General features: G+C 43.1%; 1 protein-coding gene across 1 annotated transcript in view; it reads right to left on the bottom strand.

The window, feature by feature from the left end:
• RIMS4 (regulating synaptic membrane exocytosis 4) overlaps positions 1 to 25710 on the bottom strand; it is a 56191-nt gene that overhangs the window by 22917 nt on the left and 7564 nt on the right. The window contains exon 2 of the mRNA XM_027852695.1: positions 51 to 192. Within this exon, the coding sequence (XP_027708496.1) occupies positions 51 to 192 (142 nt within the window). The remainder of the gene's footprint in view (positions 1 to 50; positions 193 to 25710) is intronic.

The raw sequence follows: 25710 nt of genomic DNA on the forward strand, positions 1-25710 counted from the left end.
TGACTGGGTCTTTGAAGACCAGGCCTCTGGTCTTTGAGCCTTCCACTCACTTGCCCTCGGAGCCATAGCTGTTCATACTATCCTCAATGGATTCATGGCTGGCTTGACGCAAGGTCCGACTGGGCATCTCCACGGCCAGGCCAGTCTCTGTGCTTCGTTGAATGGCTCCCTTTAGTCTCCGGCCATCTCCATCTAGGAAAGCAAGTGAAAGACAGAAAAGAGGGAGGGAGACATAAATATACATGGAGAGAAGAAAACTCTGGGAAGTTCTCTTTAGTTTCTCACCTGTACATTGTACTAAGAACAGCTTAAGACTATAGTTTCATGGAACATTGAGCAACAAGGGATTTTAGAGATCAGCTAGTCTGACTCCTTCATGGGGTCAGTTAGGTGGCTCAGAGAATAAAGCACTAGACTTGAAGTTAGAAAGACCTGAGTTCAGATCCTGCCACAGACTCTTACTATGTGACCTGGGCAAGTCACTTAACCTCTCTCTGACTCAGTTATCAGATCTACAAAAAGAGGACAATAGTAGCACCTACCTCATAGGGCTGTTGTGTGGGTCAAAATAACATGTATGGGTCTTTGCACACTTAAAGTGCTACAGAAATTCTAGCTCTTAAGAAGCAGCTAGATGTATTTCAGATAGAGCACTAGACTTAGAGTCAGGAAGACATACGTTCAAGTCCTGCCTCAGGCACTTACTAGCTGTTTCACTTATCCTCTCTCAGTATCAGTTTCCCCATCAGTAAAATGGGGATAATAATAGTACCCATCTCATAGGGTTGTGAGGATCAAATAAGATATATATGTGCATATTTTACAAATAGGTAAAGCACTTTGCAAAACTAAAAGTGCAATATAAATGCTGGCTATTATTATTTTATGGAGGAAAAACCCAAGGCCCAAAGAGGTTAAACTTGCTCAAAGTCACAGAAGTAATAAGCAGCAGAAGTGGGATTTGAACCCATGCCATACTTAGATCCCATACTCACTCTACTTGACTTTACTGCCCTTAAGAATCCAATTCGATTGAGTCTTCTACCCATCACTTACTAGCCATGGGATATTGACCAAATCACTGGTCCTCCTTGACTTCAGTTTCCTCCTGCATAAAGTGTGTGTGATAATACTTGTACTATCCAACCCACAGGGTTGTGTGAGGCGAGTTAGACCATGTCACCCTCATGGTTGTGACACTCCATCCATTCCACTGGCTCCCTCTGGTCTCTAGGATCAGATATAAAATCATCTGTGTGATCTTTAAAGCTTTCCATAAAAGACTTACATGAACTGATGCAAAGTGAAATGAGCAGAACCAGGAGAACAGCGCACACAGTAACAGCCACATTACACAATGACCGACCTTGATAGACCTAGCTCTTCTCAGCAAGACAAAGATCCCAGACAATTCTTAAGGACTCATGATGGAAAATGCTATCCACCTCCAGAGAAAGAACTGATGGAATCCAAATGCAGATAGAAGCATATTTTTTCTTTACCTTTTAATTTTTTCTTGTTTTTTTTTGTCTGTGTTTTCTTTTACAACATGACTAACATGGAAATACGTTTTGCATGACTGTCCATGTATAACCTATGTCAAATTGCTTGCCTTCTCAATGAGGGGGGAAGAGGAGGGAGGGAGAGAATTTGGAACTCAACATTTTAAAAAACAAATGTTAAAATTGTTTTTACATGTAATTGGGGGAAAATATTAAATTTAAAAATATTAAATGTAAAGCCTCTCATAACTTAGCCCCTTCCTACCTTTTTCCTATCTTTCTTATTTCTTACACCCCACCTCATCCCCCACATACCGTGTGCAATTCAATGACAGTGCCTCCCTTTCCAGACTCTATATTTTCACTGACTGTCTCCTATGCCTGGAATGCTTTCTCTCCTTGTCTCCACTGCTTGACTTCCCTGACTTCCTTCAAGTCCCAACTACAATCCCACCTTCTATAGGAAGCCTTTCCAGATCCCCTTTAATTCTAGTTGCTCTAGGTCTTTCTTCTGTTGATTGTCTCCAACTGATCTGGTAAGCATCTTGTTTGTACATAATTGTTTGTATGTTGTCTTGTTCATTAGACTGTGAGCTCTTTGAGAGCAGGGACAGCCTTTTTTTTTTTTAACCTTTCTTTGTGTCCCCAGTTCTTCACATGGTCAGTTCCTGGTACATAGTAGGTGCTTAATAAATGCTTGTTGACTGAAACTATAAAATAGTATATAAATGTAAGCAGTTTATTGCCCCATTTGAAGCAGATTCTGCATTGACATCCTGGGGAAAGATGCATAGAATTTGCTTCTGGTGTCTCTCTACCCTTTATCAATTCTTTCTTCCCCTAGGTCCCTATAGTACCTCATGCTTCAGATAGCTGTCCTTCAAAAAAAAAAAAAGGTAACTTGTCTTGTCTCTTAAGAACCCTATCTACTAGATAAGCACTAACTAATTGAAGAGACTAGTCTCTGCTGCTGGTCCAGGAGACATATCACAGTCTTCAGGTAATGGAAGAGCTATCAGAGGACAGAAGGGACAGACTTGTTCTGACTGGTCCCCACAGGTAGAATTAGGAACAAAGGAGAAAAGTTGCCAAAAGGTGGGTTTTGGCCCAGGATAAAGGAGAATTTTCTAACAATCTGAGCTGTCCAACAATGTGAGCCTCAGGCAAACAGTGAGTGAGCTCCCTGTGTCTAGGAGGAGTTCAACACAGACAGGCACATTCACAGACTCACTCTCACACAAAGACACACACACACACATACACACTCACAGATATATGAAGATGCATACCCCCAGAAACAGACAAGAGGCAAAAAGACAAACCCAGGCACATAAAGATGCACAGATAAACACACAGACACAAAACCAATTGTTACTAAGGTACAAGTACACAGATATATGCAGAGACAGTTACAAACATACATACTGACAGGCACACAAAGATATACATAGATGGAAAGATACATAAATACAGACATACACACAGAGACAGATGTACTCATATGCAGATAGATAGTTACACACAAGCAGACAGAAAACAAAGACACAGAGATATACAGACATACATAAAGACAGACACATATAGGGGTGGCTAGGTGGCACAGTGGATAGAGTACCAGGCCTGGAGTCAGGAAGACCTGAGTTCAAAACTGGCCTTAAACACTTACTATCTAGGCAAGTCACCTAACCATATTTGCCTCAATTTCCTCAACTGTAAAATAAGCTGGGCAAGGAAATGGCAAACCATTCCAGTATCTTTTCCAAGGAAACCCCAAATGTACTCATGAAGAGTCAGACACAACTGAAAAATGACTTAACAACGAAACATACAGATCGAATGACACAGAGACAGTCATGTCCACATATACAGATATACACTGATGAGCAGGTGCCCAGAGAAAAATGCACACAGAGGCACATACAACTACTGACCTAAACAAAGAAAAATAGACAGAAACCATTACAGAGACAGACAGACAGGAAGAACTCCTCTCTATCCCCCACCAGGCACAATAGAAAACTATACACAGACTCAGACAGAGACAGATGTCCACAGGAATAGAATCACACAGACCTGAAACTCTACACAAAGAAAAAGAGACCCACATAAGCACATATAGAAATGACACAGAAAGATGAACAGAAATAGATCCAGAGACCCACATAACAGACACAAACGCAGAGATGCAATAACACAAAGATATCTCCATGTAGAGATGTGCAACTAGGAAGATATACACAGAAAGATACATGTACACACACAGAAATACAAATACCACTATAGACACTGAGATAACAACAAAAACAACTAACATTTATGTAGTGCCTACTAGGTGCCAGACACTTTGCTAAGCACTTTACAATTATCTCATTTGATCCTCACAACAACCCTGGGGAATAGGTGCTACTATTAGACCCATTTTGCCAATAAGAGAACTGAGGCAAACAGAGGTTAAGTGACTTGTTCAGGGTCACACAGCTAGTCAGTGTCTGAGACTGGATTTGAACTCAGATCCTCTTGATTCCAGTCCCAGTACTCTATTCACTGCATCACCTAGATGAGCCTTATAGATACATACAACCAGAAGAAAACACAAAGACACACATGGAGATGGATACAATGACACTCTCTCTCTCTCTCTCTCTCTTCCCTGCTCTGCTGGCCTTCATCAGGGGGCAAACACTTGCTTTGAAAACTCAGCCCCCCACACACTCCCTCCCATCCCACTATTTTGCAGAACTAAGCAAGATTTCTTTCTCTCTTTCTTCCCGCCAGGGCCTGACACATTTTTCCAGGAAGAAGAAAACTGGAATAATGACAAATAACTCTTGAAGCTGGAGCTGAGAGGGCACTTTTGTAGCTGCTCTTGGTTGGACTGGAGGGGAGGCCTCTCGTACTTGATGGCATGTGCTAGGGAATTGGCTCCCCATGAAACCTAGATCCAGGAGGTACCTCAGAGATGGCTAGAATTGAAAGGGACTTCAGGATTCAATCATCTAGTACAACCTCATCATTTTACAGAAGAGGAAACTGAGATAAACAGGCAAGAGTGGAAGAGCCACTTCTGACCCCAAGTCCAGTGCTTGCTTTTACTGTCCCTTACTGCCTGGCCACCATACACTACAGAGACTTGGAAGCTAAAATTCTTTTTTCTCCCTTTGCAATGCAGACATTGCTGTGGCAAACAAAAGGGACAGTGGGGGAGGAACCAGGCACAGGTAAAGACCCCTAGAAGATGGGGTAGAACTGGCTTATGGGGCCTTCTGCATTAAAGAGAGCAAAAGTGGAATGGATGGCCATTTGGGAGAAAATGGGAAGGCCTTTGCCTCAAAACACCCATCCCTACCTCTCTAACTTATGGCTGAAATTCCACTATTAATTCTTCATTCTTTTGGCACAAGATTCTGTTCTGTGTTATGATGCAAATTCCCCTAAAAGGGGGTTACATGTCTAGTCCTTATCAGTTACGCACACTTGAGTGTGAGTAAGTTTATCAGGGGGTTTTCTGAGAGAAGAATTTGATAAGGCAGAGGAATGCAAAAGCTAGATGGTACCAGGGGACCTGGGGTGGGGGGTGGTTTTAGAAAATACAAATTTCACAATTTTGCCTGATAAATAAGATAGATAGAGCTCAAATAAGAGCCATAGAACTTTAGAGCCTACCTAATCTAAACCTCTCATTTTACAGAGAAGGAAACTGAAGTCTAGAAAGGTCATTTCATCATTTCCCACCCAGCTATACTTCTCTGAACTTCAAGATCCAGGGTCCCTAGGTACAGTATTGTCTTCTGGATAGACAGATGACCCATCCCCCTACTCCCTAGCCCAGATCCCAGCGTATGAGATAATAATAGCTAGCATTTACGCAGCATCCTGTGGTGTAGGCAGTGGAAGTATTTTTACCTCCATTTTATAGCTGTGGAAACTGAGTCTCAAAGGAATAAAGTGGCTTCCCTAAAGCCACATAGTTAGGAAGGGGAAGATTTGGGACCCCAACACACACCTTCTAACTCATAGAATTCTTTCCAGTATATCATGCTGCCTTTTGTCCATGTTAAGCTAAGCCTTTTTGTCTGGCTGTCACTAGGGCTGGGTCCAGGCCCGAAGAGGAAGGGAAATGACCCACCCCCTGCTGCCTCTTTTCTGTGGTTGATGTGCCTCTTGGCATCTCAGAGACAAAACCTTCAGAGGCTACTGCCTCTCTTCTCCTCCCCACCAAGCTCATCACTCCCAGTCCCTGCTATTTCCAGCTGCTCCCGCCCTCACACTCCTCCCCCAGGCTCCTGCCAGCACTGGCTCTGACCCAGCCCTGTATGCTTTGGCCTGGGTGGAAACAGCCCTCCCCCATCCCAGTGGCCTCCCCCTTGTGAGAGTCACTGCCTAACTCCCCAATTTTAGATTCATCATGGTCTTAAAAACATAAAAACTTAAAATTTTCATGAGTTGACACAGATTATTAGAAAGGGACAGGTCTTATCCAGTATATCTCCTATCTAGGATAATTCCTTCATTGGCAGAAGAGGAAACTGAGGTCTAAAGAGGTTAGCTGCCCAACATCTCACACACATAGCAAATCTGTGTCAGAATCAGGACTAGAACCTGACATCCTGAGTCCCATTAGTGTTGTCTCCACCATACCCACCTTTTAGCATACTGAGTAAAATGTAGCTTGCTCCCTGGTCCTCTTAGCCTTGTTGCTTTGGATCTTTCCCCTTGAGAATGGCAAGAATTGAATCTGAGTCTGGCCACAGCTGTTGCCTCCACTGAAATTAATTGATATTGACAAAATTGGGGCTGGTGATTAACTGAGGGGCTGAGCAGACGGCCAAGCACGGAAGTTAACGTAATGGGGTGGAGGGAGTCCAAGCTACTCATGGGGCCTCACTGGGTCCAGATCAATTCAATCTGCCCGACTGAGGTATGCAGCCCTCTTTGCCCTCACACCATTCCCCACCCCAAGACTGCCTTGGAAGAAGAGATGTAGGCAGGGGCCTGAATCCTTAAGGCAGCATAGCTACTTTGGGTTGTTCCAATACAGATTCCTCCCTGCTCTACAAGCTATAAACCATTAGATGCATGAAGCATGGGTTGTGAATCCCTCCCTCCCCGAAGAAGACTTCTCTTTGAAGCAGATTTTTGTAAGGAAAGGGCATGGTGGAAAGCACCCTGGCTTTGGAGTCAGAGAATTTAGGCTCAAATACCAGTTCTACTTGTGTTATCTTGAGCAAATTACTGCCTATAGCACCCTCACCCTCCTGCCTCAGTATCCTCCTCTGTCAGACAAGGTGGTAGCTAGCATTTATAAAGTGCTTTAACATTTGCAAAGTGCTTTTCAAATATCTCATTTGATCCTCACAACAACCACTGGAAGCAGGTGCTGTTATTATTCTCATTTTACAGATGAGGAAACTAAGGCAGACCAAGGTTAAGTGACTTGCCCAGGGTCTGAGTCAAATCTGAGGCCAGATTTGAACTCTGGCATGTCCTGACTTCAGGTCCAGCACTCTATCCACTGCACCAACTGTGAGCAACTCCCATTTGCAAAATAACTTCTAGTTTAAAAAGCACTTTCTTCACAATAACCTCATGAAGTAGCTGGTACAAGTGCTATTATCCCATTTTTCAGAGAAGGAATCTGATAGAGAGGAAGTGGCTTGTTAAGGGTCAGTATCTCAGAGCTGGAAGACACTTTAGAGCCCACCAGCCCATCCCTGAAACAGAATCCTCTCTACAACGTATGTCCTGTCTCACAGATGCTAGTGCAGCCTTTGCTTGAAGACCTTCAGCAGCAGGGAGCCCTCTACCTCCTGAGGTTGCCCATCCCGTTTTATAGATCGCTTTAATTGTTCAGAATTTTTTCCTTACAAGAAAAAGAAATCTCTGCAACTTACACACATTTATTCTAGTTCTGCCCTCTGGGGCCAGGCAAAATGAGTGCAATTCCTCTTCCACGTGACAGCCTTCCTAATACTGAAGATAAGACAGTTATCACCACCTCTCAATTGTCTCCAGATGAAGTCCTTTCCCCAAATCTTTGCTCACAAAACATGAGCTTGAGGCATTCAACTGTCCTGCTTAGTTTCCTCTGGATGTTGTCCAGTAACAATTTCCTTCCTAAAATATGGTATCTAGATAGGGACATGAACTAGACTTGGGATTTCATTGGTACAAGGAATTCCTGGGTGAGAGAACTCCTTTTGTCAATGCTGACCGGCACCTTTTCTGCAATTTAGAGTACCAAGACACACACAAACACACACACAGTGAATAGGCTTAACATGGCATGACCAATCATTGATGGAGTCATATTGTCTCTTTGTGATCATCACTTTTCTAGACATTCACTAGCCAGATGTTAAAATAAGACATTTTAACATTTTGCCAGAAATGAAAATGAAACTTCTGGCTTCTAGCTTGCAGAATGCTTCTTCTTCCCCATTCCTTTTTTTTTTTTTTTTGAAGCATCTGTTTAGAGAGTCTTAAATAGCTGCCCAGAGAACTGAGACTTAAGTGACTTGTCCAGGGTCTCATAGCTTATATCTGTCAGAGACGGGACTTCAACCTTCAACCTCCTGGCTTCAAGGCCAGACCTCTATCTATTTCATGATTCTGCCTCTAGAACTAAGCATAATATTTGAGATTAGTCTGCCCAGAGTAGAGGACAGGACAACATCTTTCCAGTCTTATTTTAATGTACCTTAGGATCACATAAGCTTTTGTTGGCTGTCACATCAGACTTTAGCCTCATCTTGAATTTGCGGTCCACAGAACCCTCCAGATTTTTTGTCTCAGACAAACTCCTATGTATCCATACCTCCTAGTCTTATTCTATGGAATTGACCTTTGAGCCCAAGTGTAGGACTTTACTTTTAACTTAACTTAGTTGTTGTTTAATTGTCTCAGTTGTGTCTGACTCTTCGTGGCCCCATTTGGGGTTTTCTTGGCAAAGATAATGGAGTGGTTTGCCATTTCCTTCTCCAGCCTATTTTACAAATGAGGAAATTGAGGCAAACAGGGTTAAGTGACTTGCCCAGGGTCACACAGCTAGGAAGTGTCTGAGGCCAGATTTGAACTCACAAAGATGGGTCTTCCTAACTCCAGACCCAGTGCTCTATCCACTGTGCCACCAGCTGCCTCAGCAGCTGAACTCAACTTTGCATTTAACTTTTACTGTTAAGTTCCATCTTATTCAATTCAGACCAGTGTTCTAGTGTGTCAAGATCCTTTTGGATCATCCTCTGCCATTCAGTGCATTAGCTAGCCCTCCTACCTGCAAATTTGAATTTTTAAATGCCACAAATCCCTTTACCCATCACTGATAAGGCCAACCACAACTGCCGGGGGCACTTCACTAGAGACTTTCTTCCAAGTTGACATCAAACTAGGAATGGCTTTCCTTTGTGTCCAGCAATCCAACAAGTTCTAAATCTACCTGAGTACATGATCATCTAGCCCACTTATTTCTGTCTTGCCCATGAGAATACTCCCTCAGATGCTTTGAAGTGAACTATGTCCATGCTATTCCCTTAATCTATCAGTCTAGTGACCCTGTCCAAAAAAAAGGGGGCGAATAGGATTAAGCTGAAATGACCAATTTTTGATGGAGTCATATTGACTCTTGGTGATCACTACTTTTCTAGACATTCATTAGCCAGCCTGTAATAATATATTCTAATATTCTGCCAGAAACGAAAATGAAGCTCCCAGGCTTCTAGTTTGCAGAATCCATCTTTATCCCTTTTTTGGGAGCATCACACAGCAAGTATATGTCAGAATTGTAACTGAAATCTATTTCCTCTAAGGATAGGACTCTTTCCACTCCATTATGCAGCTTCTACTTATCTTCTATGTCATCTTGAGCAAATCAAGCAAGCAGCACCTTGCTGCTTTGACCCTGAGTTTCCCTATTTCTAAAATTAGGACTTTGGGTTGGATGATGCATAAGAATAATACAAAATGCTTTAGGACAGATGAGGGAAGGATTGGTGTAGGCAATTGTTACTTGTTTATGAGCACCCACTGTGAGCAGAGTCCTAAGTAGGAGGAAGGGGGGTGTCATATGGGTGTGATAATGGATCAATAGGAGATTTAGACTCTAACCTTGTGGAAAGTAACTTGGTACAGTTGAAAGAAGATAGGATTTGCAGTAAGAGGATCTAGACTTGAATCCTGACTCTATTACTTGCTCATATGTGACTTTAGGCAGAGAAGGGATTTCTTCTCTCTGTGCTTCAGTTTCCTTATCTGTAAATGAGGAGGGAGGGGAGATGGGGTAGACTAGATAATGTCTTAGCTGCCTTCCAGCTCAGACATTTTACATTTTAATGTCCCTTCGAGTTCCAGACTTTTAAGGAGTTCAGTCTATTGCAAGCAATTGGGAGGTGCTTGCCCCTGTCCTCAGTGCTGAATAGAATCAAAAGGGAACCTCATCTTACCCTGTTGTGAGGATGAGGATGGTGAAGAGGGGTATATCATAGGACCAAATGTGTCTTTTGGTTGGTAGGAGTGTGGTTTCAGAGAGCTTGGAAAGAGAAACCTGATGAATCAGATGACCATGTCCAGAGGGACAATAAGACTGCAATGCCTCCTGGGTGATGGCTTTTATTGGCTTTGGAGCCTGCAGAAAATCATTTCATTTCTCTGAGTCTCAGTTTCCTTATCTGTAAAATGGGAATAATAATCCTTGCTACATATATATGTGCATATATATGTGTGTGTATGTGTGTGTGTGTGTATATATATATGTGTGTATATATATATATATATATATATTCTATTCACAGGGTTGTTGTGAGTGGAAAAAATTGTAAAGTGCTATAGAAATGAGTTTGGCAGGGGGCTGCTTTGGCACAGGACTAGACTCCTGCCAGCCAAAACATCTTCTGAAACCCCGAAGAAAAAAGACTAGAAGTGAATGTTGTAAAAGAATCACCTGTTTGGGCTAAAGAAACCATGCGGATTCAGTCCCAGACCTGGAAAGGTCTCAAGGCCCATGCTGTCAAGGCTCACAAGAACATAAGTAATAGAAAGAGCCCTGGTCTGGGTATCAGGACACTTGGACTCTATTCCCTAGCTCCAAGGCTTACACATAGAGAATTGGAAAAGGATTTAGAAGTCATGAAGTCAAAGCCCTCCCATTCTACAGATAAGGAGACTGAGGCCTTGAACAATATGCTCTCTGGGCTTCAACTTTCCCATTTGTAAAATTCAGGAAATAAATCTTTAAGGATCCTTCCAGCTCTGTAATTCTGTGATTCTGTGAGGGCATTGTGTGTTCATGAGTACAGATGTGTGTATTAACTGAAGTAGCTAGGTGGCATAGTGGATAGAACGTTAGGCTTAGAGACAAGGAGATCCAAGTTCAAATCTTGCTGAATAGTCACGTGACCCTGGCCAAGTCACTTATCACCTCTCATCCTCAGTTCCTCATCTAAAAAATGGAATAATACCCACCTTGCAGGGTTTGGAGGACAATCAAATGAGGTAACGTGTTAAGTGCTTTGCAAACCTTAAGGTACTATGTGAAAGCTAGCTATTATAAACATGTACAAAGTAATAGCATGGCATCATGGAAAAAGCACTGGACTTGGAATCAGGAGAGATCTGGGTTCGAATCCTACCTCTACCACTTAGTAGCTGTACGCCTCTCTGAGCCTCAATTTCCTCATCTATAAAATGGGGAAAACAAAAGCTTAGATTGCTTCCCTCATAGGATTGTTTTGAGATAAGAGCTTTGTAAAACTGGAAGCATTTGAGAAAAAAGAGCTACACGTGTGTATGTTGTACGTCCACATGTTCTGGGGTCCTGCATCACAGCCTCAAGCCCTTCCCACCCTGAAAGAATCCAATTCTTTGCTTTACTCCTGGTGACCATCTTCGCCTGAACAGAAGAAAGCTCTTGTCAGCTCCCTCCCAGGACTGCCTGGAGCCAAGAACAGCCAGCTGGAACCAGCTGGCCTCACAGTAACAGAGCTCATTGAGAGCCAACATTGCCTCGGATGAGCTGCCCTTGGATGGGGAGGCTGGGAGAGAAGCCGCCTTGGAATGGCAGATTCCCACCCCTTCCATTGGGCTCTCTGAATAGGCTCCACACTCTACAGAGAGAAGACCACCTCATGCCCTTCACACATTTTGTTTGCTGAGCTTTGATGCGGGGCTTGCTCACCACATTGTGTATGTCTCCTGATACTTTAGCATGAGAGGTGGCATGTTGTCACTGCCTAGCACAACCCTGTCATCTAGTAGGTGTTTAATAAATGTTTGATTTTAGACAGAACCATTGAACTTAGAGTAAGAAACCCAAGTTTCATATTCTGGCTTTTGTCTGAGCTATGTGACCATGGGTTAGTCATTTCATCTCTATGAGTGTCTATGTCTTCAGCCAGAACGTGAAGGAGAGCAATGCTTGTACCACCTATATCACTGGGCTATTGAGAAGAATGTGCTTTTTCTAAACCATAAAATGCCCTGGAAACATGAGTTATTATTAGTTATTATTATGAGTATGTATGTGGCAAAATCATGTTCCTCTTCCATCCATTGGGCAAAAGGGAAATAACTTTCCCCTCCACCCCCAAGCAATTCATAAAGATCTTTTGGGAAAAAGACATCCACACAACAACATTCTCCCCTGACCCAATCCAAAATCTCATTGTCCATTGACTGGAAGATCTAATGTATCTAACCTGATTCTGTCTTCATGAAATATAAACTTATACTTCCTTCTGGTCTGACTTAGCAGAGGGGGAAAACAGCAGGCTGGTCACTGTCCTCAATACCTCCTCTCTTGGCAGCATGATTGAGTGGAAAGTGCTTTGGGGATGGGGATGAGGAAGTCAGGAGAGACAGAGGTTCCAGATCTGCCACAAACTCACCCTAGTGACCTTGGGCAAGCCATTTTGCTTCCTCTGAACTTCAGATTCTGCCCATGTTATTACATTATTAAGGATGTTAGAACAGTGATCTCTAAGAGCCATTTCTCCTTTAATAATCAGTATTCTAAATCCCCTTCCAGGTCCATTCTATGACACTTTAGGAACTCTAATAAGAAAAGTTTCCTCTTTGTCCACTAGCAAACAACAAAGGCTGACATTTTTTTACATCTCATATAACACAACAATCTTGTGAGGTAGGTGCTCCATTTTGCAAGTGGGGAAACTGAGGCCTGGATAGTTTAAATGACTTGGTAAAAGCTACACAACTAGTATGAATATGGTATTTGAATCCAGGTCAGCCATTCAATGCCCTAGCCACCATACTGCCTTTTATGAGCCCACCCTTAACAGATGCGCAAGCCAGTCCTTTCACTGATTTCTTCTTAGTGAATTACACGAACTAGCTCTGGAGAAAGGGATGTGTTTAGAAGTGAGCTGAGTTGGGTTTGGGGAAAGATGTGCTCTTGCTCATGGATTAGGAAGGGAGATTTCTCATCCCTACCCCCTCACCAGTATCCTCACCCCCTCACTGAGAAGCCCCAGCTCAATGACAGAGGGGCAGGGCAATGTGTCCTTGTCCTTTTCTCCTGGGTTATTTTTAACTCCAAGGACATGAATCAAATATGAAGGGAGGGACTGTAGCAGGAACAGTTATCTTCGGAGGAAAAGGAAGGGGAAAAAAAATCAGTCTTAGAAAGCAAGACGAAGCTCCATCTCTGACCCCCTTCTCATTGTGCCTCCTGGCCCCAGGGCTTTGTTCACAACATCTTTCATATTTGGAATGCACTTGTTCCCCTATCTCCATCTGTTGAAATTTCTCCCTTCCTTCAAAGGACAATACCAGTGCTGCCTCCTCCATGAAGGCTTTCCTGATGACATCCTATCCCTCTAGGTAAAAGAAACCTCTCAAATTTCTCCTAAATCTACCTCTCCATTCCATATACTTCCTTCTACCTTATATCTTACTTCATTGTAAGCTTGTCCTTCTCCACACTGGATTGTAACTTCCTGGAGAGGAGAACCTGCGTTCTCTTCTTTGTATACCAAGTGCAAAGAATAGAGCTTTTCACGTGGTCAGTGTTTAACAAATGTTTAATGACAAAATCAGTGAATAGACAAGCTACCAGGGAACCAGGAGGAAGAGAATTTGCCTAATTTTAGGAGCTTGGATGAAATTAATGCAGGAGAGGACTTACTTGGAGTCTAGGGCCTCTCTGCACTGTTCTCTCCAGGGTCAGCCTACCCTAAAAGCTAACTGGGTATTTACTCAAAGCCATTTGGGAGAACCTGCACTTGTCATTCTGTTATTGAGTACAGAAGAGGAATGTAAGAATGTCAGAACTGACTTTAGGGTAAGAGAGCCTGGTGTGGCTCTGACAGACATACAGAAGACTGAAGGGGAAGCTGGGGAATAAGCAAAGTTGTCCTTCCTGAGGTCCAAGTCCAGAGATAAGAGTCAAGGCCATCTTAAGGCAAAGGTATATGACAAAGGATCCCTGAAGCCCACTCGTCTCCTCCAAGGATCCTGGAAAGGAAGGTCATGCAGTCCCCCTCCCACTTTCCCATCAATCACATTCCAGCATTTTCCAAACCTTATTTTCAGGAAATTCTTTCTTCTGTCTGACTTCAGTCTATCCTAGACTGTGAAGGGGAAGATCAATATGGGAGGAGGCTAGTTAGAGAAGGATCTTTGCTTGAAGGAGGCCTTGAAGGTTGTATGGTTTAATGGAAAAAGCACTTTGGACATTTCCTTCTCTCTAGACATCAATTTCCTCTTTTATAAAGTTAGAGGGTTGGATTTGATGATCTTTTAGGTTAGTCCATGATTCCAAGTGGTTAGTTTTCCTCATCAGCCCCTAATGTCCATTTGTAAAATCACCAAATCACCAAAACACTGTATCTTATCAGTGGGGCTACGTCCCCATCCTTTCATTCTCTTCCTCCCTTCTTTACACACCACCCAGGGAATTACTTTTATGCTGCTCTTCTGGGCCTTTACTTCCTCTTTAAGGCTGCTTGGTACTGCAGGTAAACTTGAATTCACCTTTCTAACCTGATCACATTAGGCAGCAGAGCTGGGGTGAAAGTTCTTGAGTCAGGATCATATCTCTGTCTTAGCTGAGTGATGTTGAGAAAGTCACTGGCTTCTCCAAACCTCAGTTTCTTCCCCTATAAAATGATGGGGTGGCTTTGGTTGGAGGAGTGTCCCTGGACACACTCTCTCTACCAAAGGTTAAAATGGGTATGTAAAAACAAAAAAAGACTTTTGGTTTTCCTCCTGGCCTATGTCTTTAGTTTGTTATAAGTTAGCTCTTTCCTACATTGGTACTATTTATTAGGTTTTTAAAAATTGATTTATTTCAATAAGCATTTTTTCTTTCATCTCCCACCCCTCAACCCCTCACTGAAAAACAGAAAAAACAAACAAACAAAACCTTTGCAACAAATAAACATAATCGAGCAAAACAAATATCCACATTGGCCATGTCTAAAAATGGGTGTCTTATTCTACTGGTACCATTTAGAAAAAAGTCTGACGCTATTTCGTATTCCAATCGAACTATTATTTTTCATGCCTCAAAGAAGGGACACCTAGACATGGTCCTAATACGTATTCCTCCCCTTCCACCCCTCCCAACCAGGATGGAAGGACAGGAGGAAGAAGGAAGCGGAAGGACAAACTGCGGCTGCAAGTGGTGGGAGTGGGGATAAATAAACCAGACCGTGAAGATAATAATGACTTACTCTATGCTTTTTGTTCTGTTACTTTTCTCCTTAGTTACCTAAATAAAATGGTTTTCTAACTCTGTTGCCTTCCAAACAAAATAAAATGAAAAGGTTGAATTAAATAATCTTGAAGATCCTGAGTAGTCTAAAATCCTATAGCCCTGCTCAGCAACACCCACCCTAAGATCTATCCAAGAGGAATGACTCAGTATCCCTGAAGGAATCTCAAATGAGGAGATTGGACTAAATCATCTCCGAGGTCCCCTTCAACTCGATAAGCCAATGATTCCATAATTCCTTCACTCTCTTTTTGCATTTGTGCTCCTTACATACCCTGTAACTAGAATCCTTTCCCATCCACTCCAGCCTGCTGAAGTCATCTGTATCCTCTGAGACCTATCTCACATGCCACTTCCTCCAGGAGTCCTTCCCTTGACCCTTCCAATCAGTGGTACCGTGGGAAGAGTACTGTTTTCAGAATCAGTGGGCCTGTCTTCAAATCTTACCTCAGACATTTGCTACCTGTGTGACCTTGGGCAAATCATTTAACCTCCGTGTGCTTTAGTTTATCCATAAAATGAAAGAATTGGACTGATGGCCTCCTTCCAACTCTAAATCATCTGATCTCATGTAACACTTAGTTTGTACCTCTTAGGCAGTTGGGGTTAAGTGACTTGCCCAAGGTCACACAGCTAGTAAGTGCCAAGTGTTTGGTCTGGGGCCGGATTTGAACTCAGGTCCTCCTAACTTCAGGGCCAGTGCGCTATCCACTGCACCACCTAGCTGCCCCTCTTCAACTTAATATTATACGGACTTATATATGTGCCATATGACCTTATTAGCCTATTAGCTCCATGAGGGCAGGAATGATTCCTGTCTTAGTTTATTTTCCCAGTGTCCTGCTCATAGGATCATAAGATTTAGAGCTAGAAGAAATCTTACAGATCATCTGGCCCAACACTCTCATTTTGTAATTGGGATAATGCTGTTCAGAAAGGGTAAGTGTAAGATTCTAAGTATGAGTCAGAATTTGAATCCAGGTTTTCAGACTCCAAATCCCTAGATAGAATATGCTTAGAACATGTTTATTGAATTGAAGGATGTGCAGATGTGGGGAGTGAGGATGGGAAAGAGGGGATTCAGAGTATGATTTGCTCCATCCCCCCCCCAATCTCTCAGAGAAAGCCTTATGTGTAGTCCCCAAGTCCTAAGGACTTTGGATGTTAAGTCAATTCTGTTCAACAAATCTTTACTTCTATGTACAAGGCCCTGACCTGGATGATGATGGCTTCAGAGATGAAGACCTAGTTCCTGTTCTCAGAGAGGTTAGCACAGAAGAAATTAGACTAGACCATGGAGGTGGTAATGACCTACTGTATGCTTCTTGTTCTGGACCCCAGAGGTGTTGTTCGGAGTTATGTAATTTCACATTCCCTCCCTCACTTCATTCATTCATTCATTCAATCAATCTGTCTGTACTGAGGAGATCATGTGCCCAGCCCTATTCATAGGACTTAGGAGATGACTGTTCCTCTCAGTATAGTCAGGAAGACGTGATGAATTTCATTTGAAGGTCACATACCTCCACCAGGCAGCCTATTACATTCACTGTCCTATGATTGGTGCAAACAGGGCTGTAGGAGCTCGGAAAAGTGGGGGTTGGGGGACGGATCTCTGTGGGCTGGGGTGGTCAAGGAAGGGCTTCCCAGAGAGAGAAGGACCTAGGCTGTGCCTTTAAGGTTGGAGAGGGTTTAATTCCACAGAAAGGAAAGAAGAAGGCATCAGATGCAAGGATTAATCCAGGTCACCAGGTTGGGAAGAGAGACAACTTGCAGATTCACACTGATGCTGCCTTAGAAGCTGCTTGGGATATAAATAGCTCCTATAGACACCCTCCTTGTGATGGGAGGCCTTCTGCTTCTCGTATTTAAATTAAGGGCCAGGCTGGGAATGAATCCTGGGGAGCTTTGAATCTTTGAAGGCTGTGGCTAGCAGGAAAAAACGTGAATTGCACTCTAATAGTGCTGAATCTCCTTGTGTCAGGTTGCTGGGCAAACTTGGGATAAGATAATGGTCTCTGGGTTTACACCTGCATCCAACCAAGCCATCTGAGGCTGAGAGGACTGCAGCAAAGGAAAAGAGCGTTGGATTTGGACCTGGGTGTGAATCCAGACTTTTGGTGACTGTTGGCTAGTCACTGCCTCCCCTCTGCACCTTAGTCTCCTCCTGTGGAAGGTGGGAGGGTTGACCTAGTTCGTCACAAAGGTCCCTCCCAGTTCGAAATCATGAGAAAATGTGAGATACCAGATTAGGACCTGGGGCCACAGGTTCTTCCTGGGACACTTGAGGTTCAAGGACACATCAAAGCCAAGAGGAGAGATAGACCCATATAGACACCTTAGAGTGGTTCAAAAATAAGCATTAATCCCATTGGTAGGGACAAGGTAGGGGAAAGATCTAGAAGTACCTCTGGAAAGGAAGAGGTGTCTTGGACCAGAAGTTCAAAGAGCCAGCTTCTAGTCCTAACTTTGCCAGAAACCATAGACTTTAGATGAGACATTTTCCATCTATGACACTCAGTTTCCTCCTGTCTAAAATGAAGATAATAATAGGCATCCTTTCAAGACTTACTAAACCAATGTGTGTGGAAGAACAAGTCAACATTATTATCGTCATCACCATCCTCTCAGGGTCCACATCATCTTTGCATTCTCCTAATGTTATCTCATCCAGCTCCTTCAGGGAACTTCCAGCAGCTGCTCTCCCTGTCAATTCCCCTCCCCAAGCCTCAGTTTTCTCACCTGTAAAATGGGAATAGCAACATCTGCTCTACCTTCCTCACAGAGTTTCTGTGAAGACTAAATGAGATAATGGTTGTGAAGGCATTTTACAAATGCTAAATGTTTGTAGCATCTACAAAAATATTAGTACTTATTATTGTTATTAGTATTATTAGCATTATCCTTATTATGTGCCCCAAGCAAAATATACCAATTCATGAGCACACTAATAAAAAACAGAGAAAGGCTGACTTGAATAGCTTTCATTTAAGCCTGAAGCCTTGTTTCTTGCGGTCCCAGTGGCCAGTTGTTCTGAGACCAAGGCACATGTCCATCTACAAATTGCTGAAGGGCAGACAGCTTGTAGCTTACTGTCGTAGAGAAGAGGCTGCCAACCTTCTCTCTTTCCCAACAGATCCCAGATTTGGGGTTTTTGGTTTCCGTGGCAACCTACAGGGATGTCCTCCTATTCCTCAGCTCTCCTTTAGGATCTGGTTTGGGGTTAGGGAAGGAAGAAAACATCTCGATTCCAGATGTGGCCAAGAGCAGAGGAAGAATACCCCCATTTTGTCCAGAGATACGTTCTACCCTTTCAAAGCCTACTTTAACCTAAGAAAGGTTTCTTTTTTTTATTTTATTTTATTTTTAAAGGAGAGATTTAGAAATCCACCTCTAGAGAGAAATTAAGGGTTTCAAGAGACCTTGACAAAGAGCTCCATTCCATAAATGTAAAGCTCCCATTTTAAATTTGCTTCTTATTCAGTGCTGGAAAGCATTAGAATGAAGATCACAAATTTAATAATGTAACACAGCTGGAATTGGCCCAGCCTTGACTCTAGGAGAATAATTTGTTTCTGCCTCCAAACCAGTTCTCTCCAGCCCCACTGCCACCGGTCAAGTCTAATGACAAATTCTCTGCTTTCTCTGCCTGCAGCAGCTCAGACCCAAGCAGCCATTCTTGGTGCTGAAAGGGACTCACTCCCTACTCTGGGAAGTAAAACCTGACCTGAATGGAATCACTCAGGACAAAGGGGCAGCAGGGTGTGTTCCCTGCAAAGTGTGTTGCATGAAGGAAGCCCTTAATAAATGCTTTTTTCATCCATCCGTTCCTTTATTCAAATGCATTGCCTAGGAGTCAGGGGCCTGGATTCTAGCAACTGATTTATCAATCACTGGGGCACCATAGGGAAGTTACCTGAGCCTCAGATTCCTCCCTTTCTGAAATAAGAGGGTGGGACCAGATGATCTTTAAGGCCTCCCAGCTCAGACCTTCTAAGGTTTGTGTTCTAAAATTCCTTCCACCTCTGATAGTCTCTGTTCTAAGCCCCTTTTTCAGTTTTCACAGTCTCTGTTCCAAAGCCCCATTTAGCCCTGACCTTCTATGTTCTATTTCCTCAAGTTATTTCAGTTCTAACAGTAAGGAAAGTCTAGGACAAGAAATCTTCACCTCTTTTGTGACATAACCCCCTTCAACAGTCTAGTGAAGCTTGTGGATCCCTTCTCCAAGATTTTTTTAATGCATAAAGTAAAATACACAAGGTTACAAAGGAACGATATTGAAACAAAAGTGTAATTTTTCCCATACAAGTTCACAGACCTCCCTGTATCCACAAACCCCTTGGGTGCCCACAGACCCTTGGTCTAGAGCTTTTCCGAACTAAAGGACTAGGCAAAAGGAAAGAGTTCAGTGCTAATAAGAAAGATATTTCCCTCCTGGAATGGGGAAAGTCTCCCTCACAATTAGGGAAAAGGATAGAATATTTGCCCCATCAACCAACATTAATGCATGTCCAATCCCCTCCCTTCTCAACACCAGCCCTCTAACACCCCCCAGCCAGAGACATCCAGACCATAGCCTATCCTTATCCCCTAGATATGGATTAGGCTGTTTTTGCCCACAAACATGCACCCTACAGCCTAACCAGACAACTCTCCCCCTTTCTTAGCTCCTCCTTGCATCCTTGATATAGTCAGGACATTTTCATTACCTCCTCTGAACCTTTGCTCATGCTTTTTCCCAGTCATCTGTAACTGGTTTAAATAAATCTTACATTCATGCCTCTTTTGATCCTCACACCAATTCTGTGCAATCCCTAGGAGAGTATGTGGTATACCCATTTTACAGAAGAGGGCACTGAGACTCAGAGAGATTATAAAATCATAGGCAGGGACTCTAGAGGTTATTTAGATACGAGATTAGCACTGGGAGGCTTCCTAGAAGTCATCTGGTTCAAACTCTTCTTTTTACAGGTAAGGAGAGAGGCCCACAGAGATTAAATGACTTGCCCAAGGTTACACAGGTAAGTTAAAGAGACTGAATTTGAACTCAGGTCCTGTGACTCCAAGTTCAGTGCCCTTTCAGTTGCATAGTGATGCCTCTGAACCCTTCATCTAATGTATGGAGAAACTGAGGTTCAAAGAGTTGTGATTGGCCCCCAGATCACTCAGACGGTAAACCACAGAGCTGAGAATGGAACCCAAGTCCTCAGACTCCAAATCTATCACTTTTCAATTAACTATCAACCTGTGATCAAAGGATTACGAGATCCTTTGATTTCTAAGATTCTTTTCATCTCTAACTCCTAGCACTCTAAGACAACTTCAATCTATCATCAGCTATAAACAACTTAGCAAGCAATCAGATACATGAATCATTGTCACCACTTTGGAGAACAGATGGCAAGCTGTTAAAAGGAGGGGCCACGGGACAAGTGACATTTTCAGGGAGAGGGCACGGTATGAAAAGTCATACAAGGGGGCTTCCATGAAGAACCTGAACATTAAGGAGATCCCTTAAAATGCTTGGTACCCGGGGCTAGTAGTGGTACCTCCAACTGAGGAAACAGCAAAAGAAGAAGAAAAGCTTGAAATCTTTGTTGATTCCTCTCCTCAAATGCTTTTGCTTTCTTGGTATTTAACTACTAGAAGATCTGAGTTCAAATCAGGCCTCAGACACTTACTAGCTGTATGACCCTGGGCAAGTCACTTAATCCTGTGTGCCTCAGTTTCCTCATTTGTAAAATGAAGGAAATGGCAAACCACTCCAGTATTTTTGCCAAGAAAATCTCAAATGGGGTCCAGAGACTCAGAGAGGACTGAAATGACTGAGAAACAACAACTATAACAACAATATAGTTGTATTTGTTCACTTTACATTGATGCTGTATTTTTAAATGCACTTGTCTCCCTCATTAGAACATAAGCTCCTTGAAGGGAAAGTTTATTTCATTCTTGGTACTTGTATCCCCAGCATACGTGCCAGCACAGTGCCTGGCATATAGTAGGCACTTGATAAATATTTGCTGATTGATATTTTTTGTGTCAAGCCCTGAGGTTCTTTCATTCCAAGGACTAAGAACAGTTCAGAGAATATTTTGTTTTTAGAAATTCTTAGCAATTAATCAATTAGTTCATCACCCATCCACTCATCCCATAAGCATTTATTAAGTGTCTACTGTTTGTAAATCACTGTACTACGCACTGGGGAATTACAAAGTTTAGCTAAGGTGGGATCCTTACCCTTACTAGGAGGTGTCTAGGAGGAGGACAAGACAGAGACCCAGGAAACTACTGAAGTACCCAGGGTACTTCAGAACAGTGGAGGAGAGATACATTAGCATGGTACAAAACAATGTACTATATACAAAACAATGCCCATGGGAGCAGATCACTGTTGTTTGGGGCAGGGGAGTGGAATCAGGGCATCAGGAAAGGTTTCCCAATGGAGGTAGCATTGACTTCATAGGAATTCAACAGATCAAGAGGGGGGAAATCACAAATTCCCAACAACTTCTAATCCTTCACACACACACACACACACACACACACACACACACACACACACTCTTACGTACCCTGAAGCTTCTCCACCTTCAGGAGCCTTCTGACTAGTCCTAGGCACTGTCTGGAGGGGACCCTTGCCCCAAATAGTGAATCCCCTTCCCAGGGCCAGATGGTTTGGGGGAGGGTGGCCTGGGAGGCAACCAGCCCAAGCTGTGCTCTAGGCTCCATCAGAGACATTTGCTTTGCGAACTAATTAATTTCCCATTACGGGCCCCAATTAGTGACACATCCTCCCACATGCTCTCAGGGTAATGCTAGGCGGAAACTAGCAATCTCTGGGAGACACCAAAGAGAGCAAGAGCTCCTCCAGGGGTGGGGATCGTAGAGAATGTTCAAAGATTCAGCTGAGGACAAGGTTCTTGTCTTTGTTTTTTGTTCCCTGTGGGGCTGAGGCACACAGTCGGTATTCCCCAAATGACTGGTAATTGATTGGGGTCTCTGGTAGTGTGGAAAGGGTCTCAATTACTGGGCCTCAGTTTCCCCATGTGTAAAATGATGGAGTAGATGATTTTAAGGTTCCTGCTAGTTATGACATTCTATGTCCTAAGGGCTCTTTCAGCTCTGACATTTTTTTATTTATCTATAAATGTATAGCTGTCTCCTTTGATAGAATATAAGCTCCTTGAGGACAGGGACTGTTCCTTTTTTGTCTTTGCATCCCCAGTGCTTGGCACATAGTAGGTGCTTAATAAATGCTTGTTGATGAATTCTTTGTTCTAAGGTCCCATCTAGCTCTGATATTCTGTTTTCTGTGAACCCTCTCAGCTCTGAGAACCTAAATCTCCTTTAGGAAGTTTTATCTAAATCTCTCACTTCTATGATGGACAGCATCCTTTCCCCAGGAATTTCACATGCTAAGCCTCTCTTCTTCCCCTCTAATCACAGAGGATACATCAGGAACCGGACTCCTGCTGGATGGACTGAACAAAGGGTGGAAGAAATGCAAGGATGTCCTATAATTTGCTAGGGCACCAGGGGTCCCTCCCTTTGGCTAGCTCCAAAACAAATTCTCCAACTGCTAATAACTGTGAAAGGGAAAAAGTAGAAATGGAACCTCCTTATAATACTCTATAGACATGGTGGAGGAAGGAAGGCTCCGAAATGTGCTTCTCAAGCAGGAGACACTAGAATACATGTGAGACAAAGGCTATGACCCTAGGATGCTAAAGTGAGAAAGGATCTCTATAATTGTGCATCCCCTGTGTGCTTCATTTATTAAGTCAACGGTCAACAAGTAATTACGGAATGCCCACTAGAGGCCACATGGTCAAGTACTGCACTTGGAATCAGAAGACATGTGTTCAAGTCTCCCTTAGACAGATCACTTCTCTAGAAGTCTCAGTTTCCCCACCTATAAAATGGGGACAATAATACTAGCACTAACAGAGCTGTTGTGAGGAATAAATGAGATAATGGATATTAAAAAGTGCTTTTTACCTCAGAGTCCTATATAAATGGAAGCCATCTTAGTTAGCTTTCAAACACTTTATTGGCGATCTATCATGGAGTTGGCTCATGCAATTCTGAAGGATTTGAATTTCTCTCAGAAAAAACCAGGTACGGCCTCTATGGGAATAGTCATAATGGATTATGTCTCAAATGATAAGCAAAGAATTGTGGGAATTGTTTATGTCAAGGTGTGAAATGCTAGGATACTAGGAGAATCATGGATTCCTGTGTTGTTAAAATAGGGAGAGCCCTTTGAAACCATCTTGTTGAATCTTCTCATGTCATAGAGAGGACGCTGGAGCACCAAGAGTGGAAGGGACAGCCTGGAAGTCACAGAGGGAGTTGATGGCAGAATTGGGACCAGAACCCCAGTCTTCAGATTATTGAGTTAGTGTTCTTTTCACAGAGGGATGTTGCTGAGCCCTTTTCCCTAGAGATGGCTCTGGAGTAGGAAGAACTAGGCTCTGCTATTCATTAGCTATATGACCTCAGACAAGTTCCTTCTAAATTTTGAGCCTCAGTTCCCTGATCTGTATTATAAGAACATTTGATTACATGTTCTCTAAGACTCCATTTCAAAGTTCAGTGAAAAGAGCCCTGGCTCTGCAGTCACAAGACCTGGGTTCAAATCTCACCTTTGATGTTTACTACCAGTATGACCCTGGACAGGTCATTTAACCACCCTGAGTCTCAGGGTCCTCCTGTATAAAATGATAGAGGTCTTTTTCAGCTCTGGTAGGTGATTCTATCATTTTAATAGACTGAGAGTGTGAGTCTAAGCATCTGCTCTGACTCTTATTAACAGTGTGACCACAGACATCGCTGTACCTCAATTTCCTCAGCTGTAAAGTGAGGTAATACTTGCACTACTCACTTTTCTGGATTGTTGCCCCCAAAAAGCACTTATTTCCAAGTGCTATAGAAATGGAAACTTATGATTATTTCTAAGAAAGTGGTAATAATAGTTATTATTTAGAGATTCCGGGATCACATAGGCAGGGCTCAATGACCTTCCAAACTCAGGCTTCTGATAGCAAGGACAATTTTCGGAGTAGGTCTGACTGTCACTGTCTAACACATCCCAGACACAAAGGGAATCTCTTCATCCCAAAAGCCCCTTTTATGAAGGCATCTAGTGCCTTGGTAAGAAGACCAGACCAGGATTTAAGGACCTGGGTTCTAGCCCTGCCTGCCACTAATCAATGTGTGACTTTGTACACGTCACTTCAATCTTTTAGCTTATTTTCTTATCTATAAAATGAGGGATCTAGATATGTCTTTACCTCACCCCCTCCATCCCTTCACCTCTTTCCTTCCCTATGAGGGACCCAGCACAAGGACTCTTTAGGGACATCTCACTCCTGTGCTGTTTCCAAAACTGTTAATGAAGTGCGCTGCTAAATGCAGTTACAATCCTGGGGGCTAAGAATATAGCTGACATCAGCCTTGTCAGTTTCCGAATGAATCAGAGCCCAGCTTGGGGGGAAGAAGGAGGTGGTGGTGGGGGGGAACTGGAGAGAGAATGTTCCCTTGTAGTCAAGTCAAAAGCAAAGCCTTAATTATGTGCGAACCTGGCCTGCATGGGTCCAGGGAGGTAGATAGCTGGAGGTACATGCCCTGGAAAGCAAAAAGAGAAGGGACAGCAGAGGCTTAGTCAATGGCTGGATAGGACTACAGTTATCTAAGACACTTAGATGAGAAGATTTGGGCAAGAAAACTGCCTAGACAGGTGTCGAGTGGAGTGAGGCTGCCAGCAAGAGTGAGGTCAAATATGGTCACACGTAGAGTAGCCATGCGGTCCCAGAAAGAGCTCTGGACTGAGAGTCAGGAAGCCAAGATTTCTGGCCTTGGCTCTGCCACTAATTCACTATATGACTTTAGGTAACTCATCTCCCCTTTCTTGGCCTCAATAAAATGACACAGGTCAGACTAGATGGTCTCTAAAGTTCCTTCAGTCTGTATCATAAGGTTCTATCTATATAGGTGCCCTTGTAAGAAGCCCTCAGAATACTATTCTCTGGAGCCTTCCCTATCTTAGACAAGGATATATTCTTTTGCTCCCCCCAAAAAAGATTTTCCCTATACATTTAATTCAACCACATTTATTCAACTAACATTCATTAAGTACTTGGTGTTCATAGTGCCCCATGCTAGCCATTGGAGTGTGGGTAGGGAAGGGAGAGTAAAGGGTGAAATAGAAAGTTTGAATGTCTTGCCCCTGCCCTCATGGAACTTACAATCTGTGGAACATGGCTCTACATGCCTCTACCTCCAGAGTGAGCATCAAGGATATTAATAATTGCTACCAAAGGGACCAGGGACCAAGCCAATGCAGGAGAACTCAGATCAAAAAGTTGAAAAAGAAGCAACACTCAGTGAGTCTTTTCAGCACCAAGGCAGCTGAGCTCGATAAAATTTCTGGATTGGGGTGTGTGTGTGTGTGTGTGTGTGTGTGTGTGTGTGTGTGTGTGTGTG

Source organism: Vombatus ursinus, unplaced genomic scaffold (genome assembly GCF_900497805.2).
Source record: "Vombatus ursinus unplaced genomic scaffold, bare-nosed wombat genome assembly UNPS02000580.1, whole genome shotgun sequence".
NCBI classification, from domain to species: Eukaryota; Metazoa; Chordata; class Mammalia; order Diprotodontia; family Vombatidae; genus Vombatus; species Vombatus ursinus.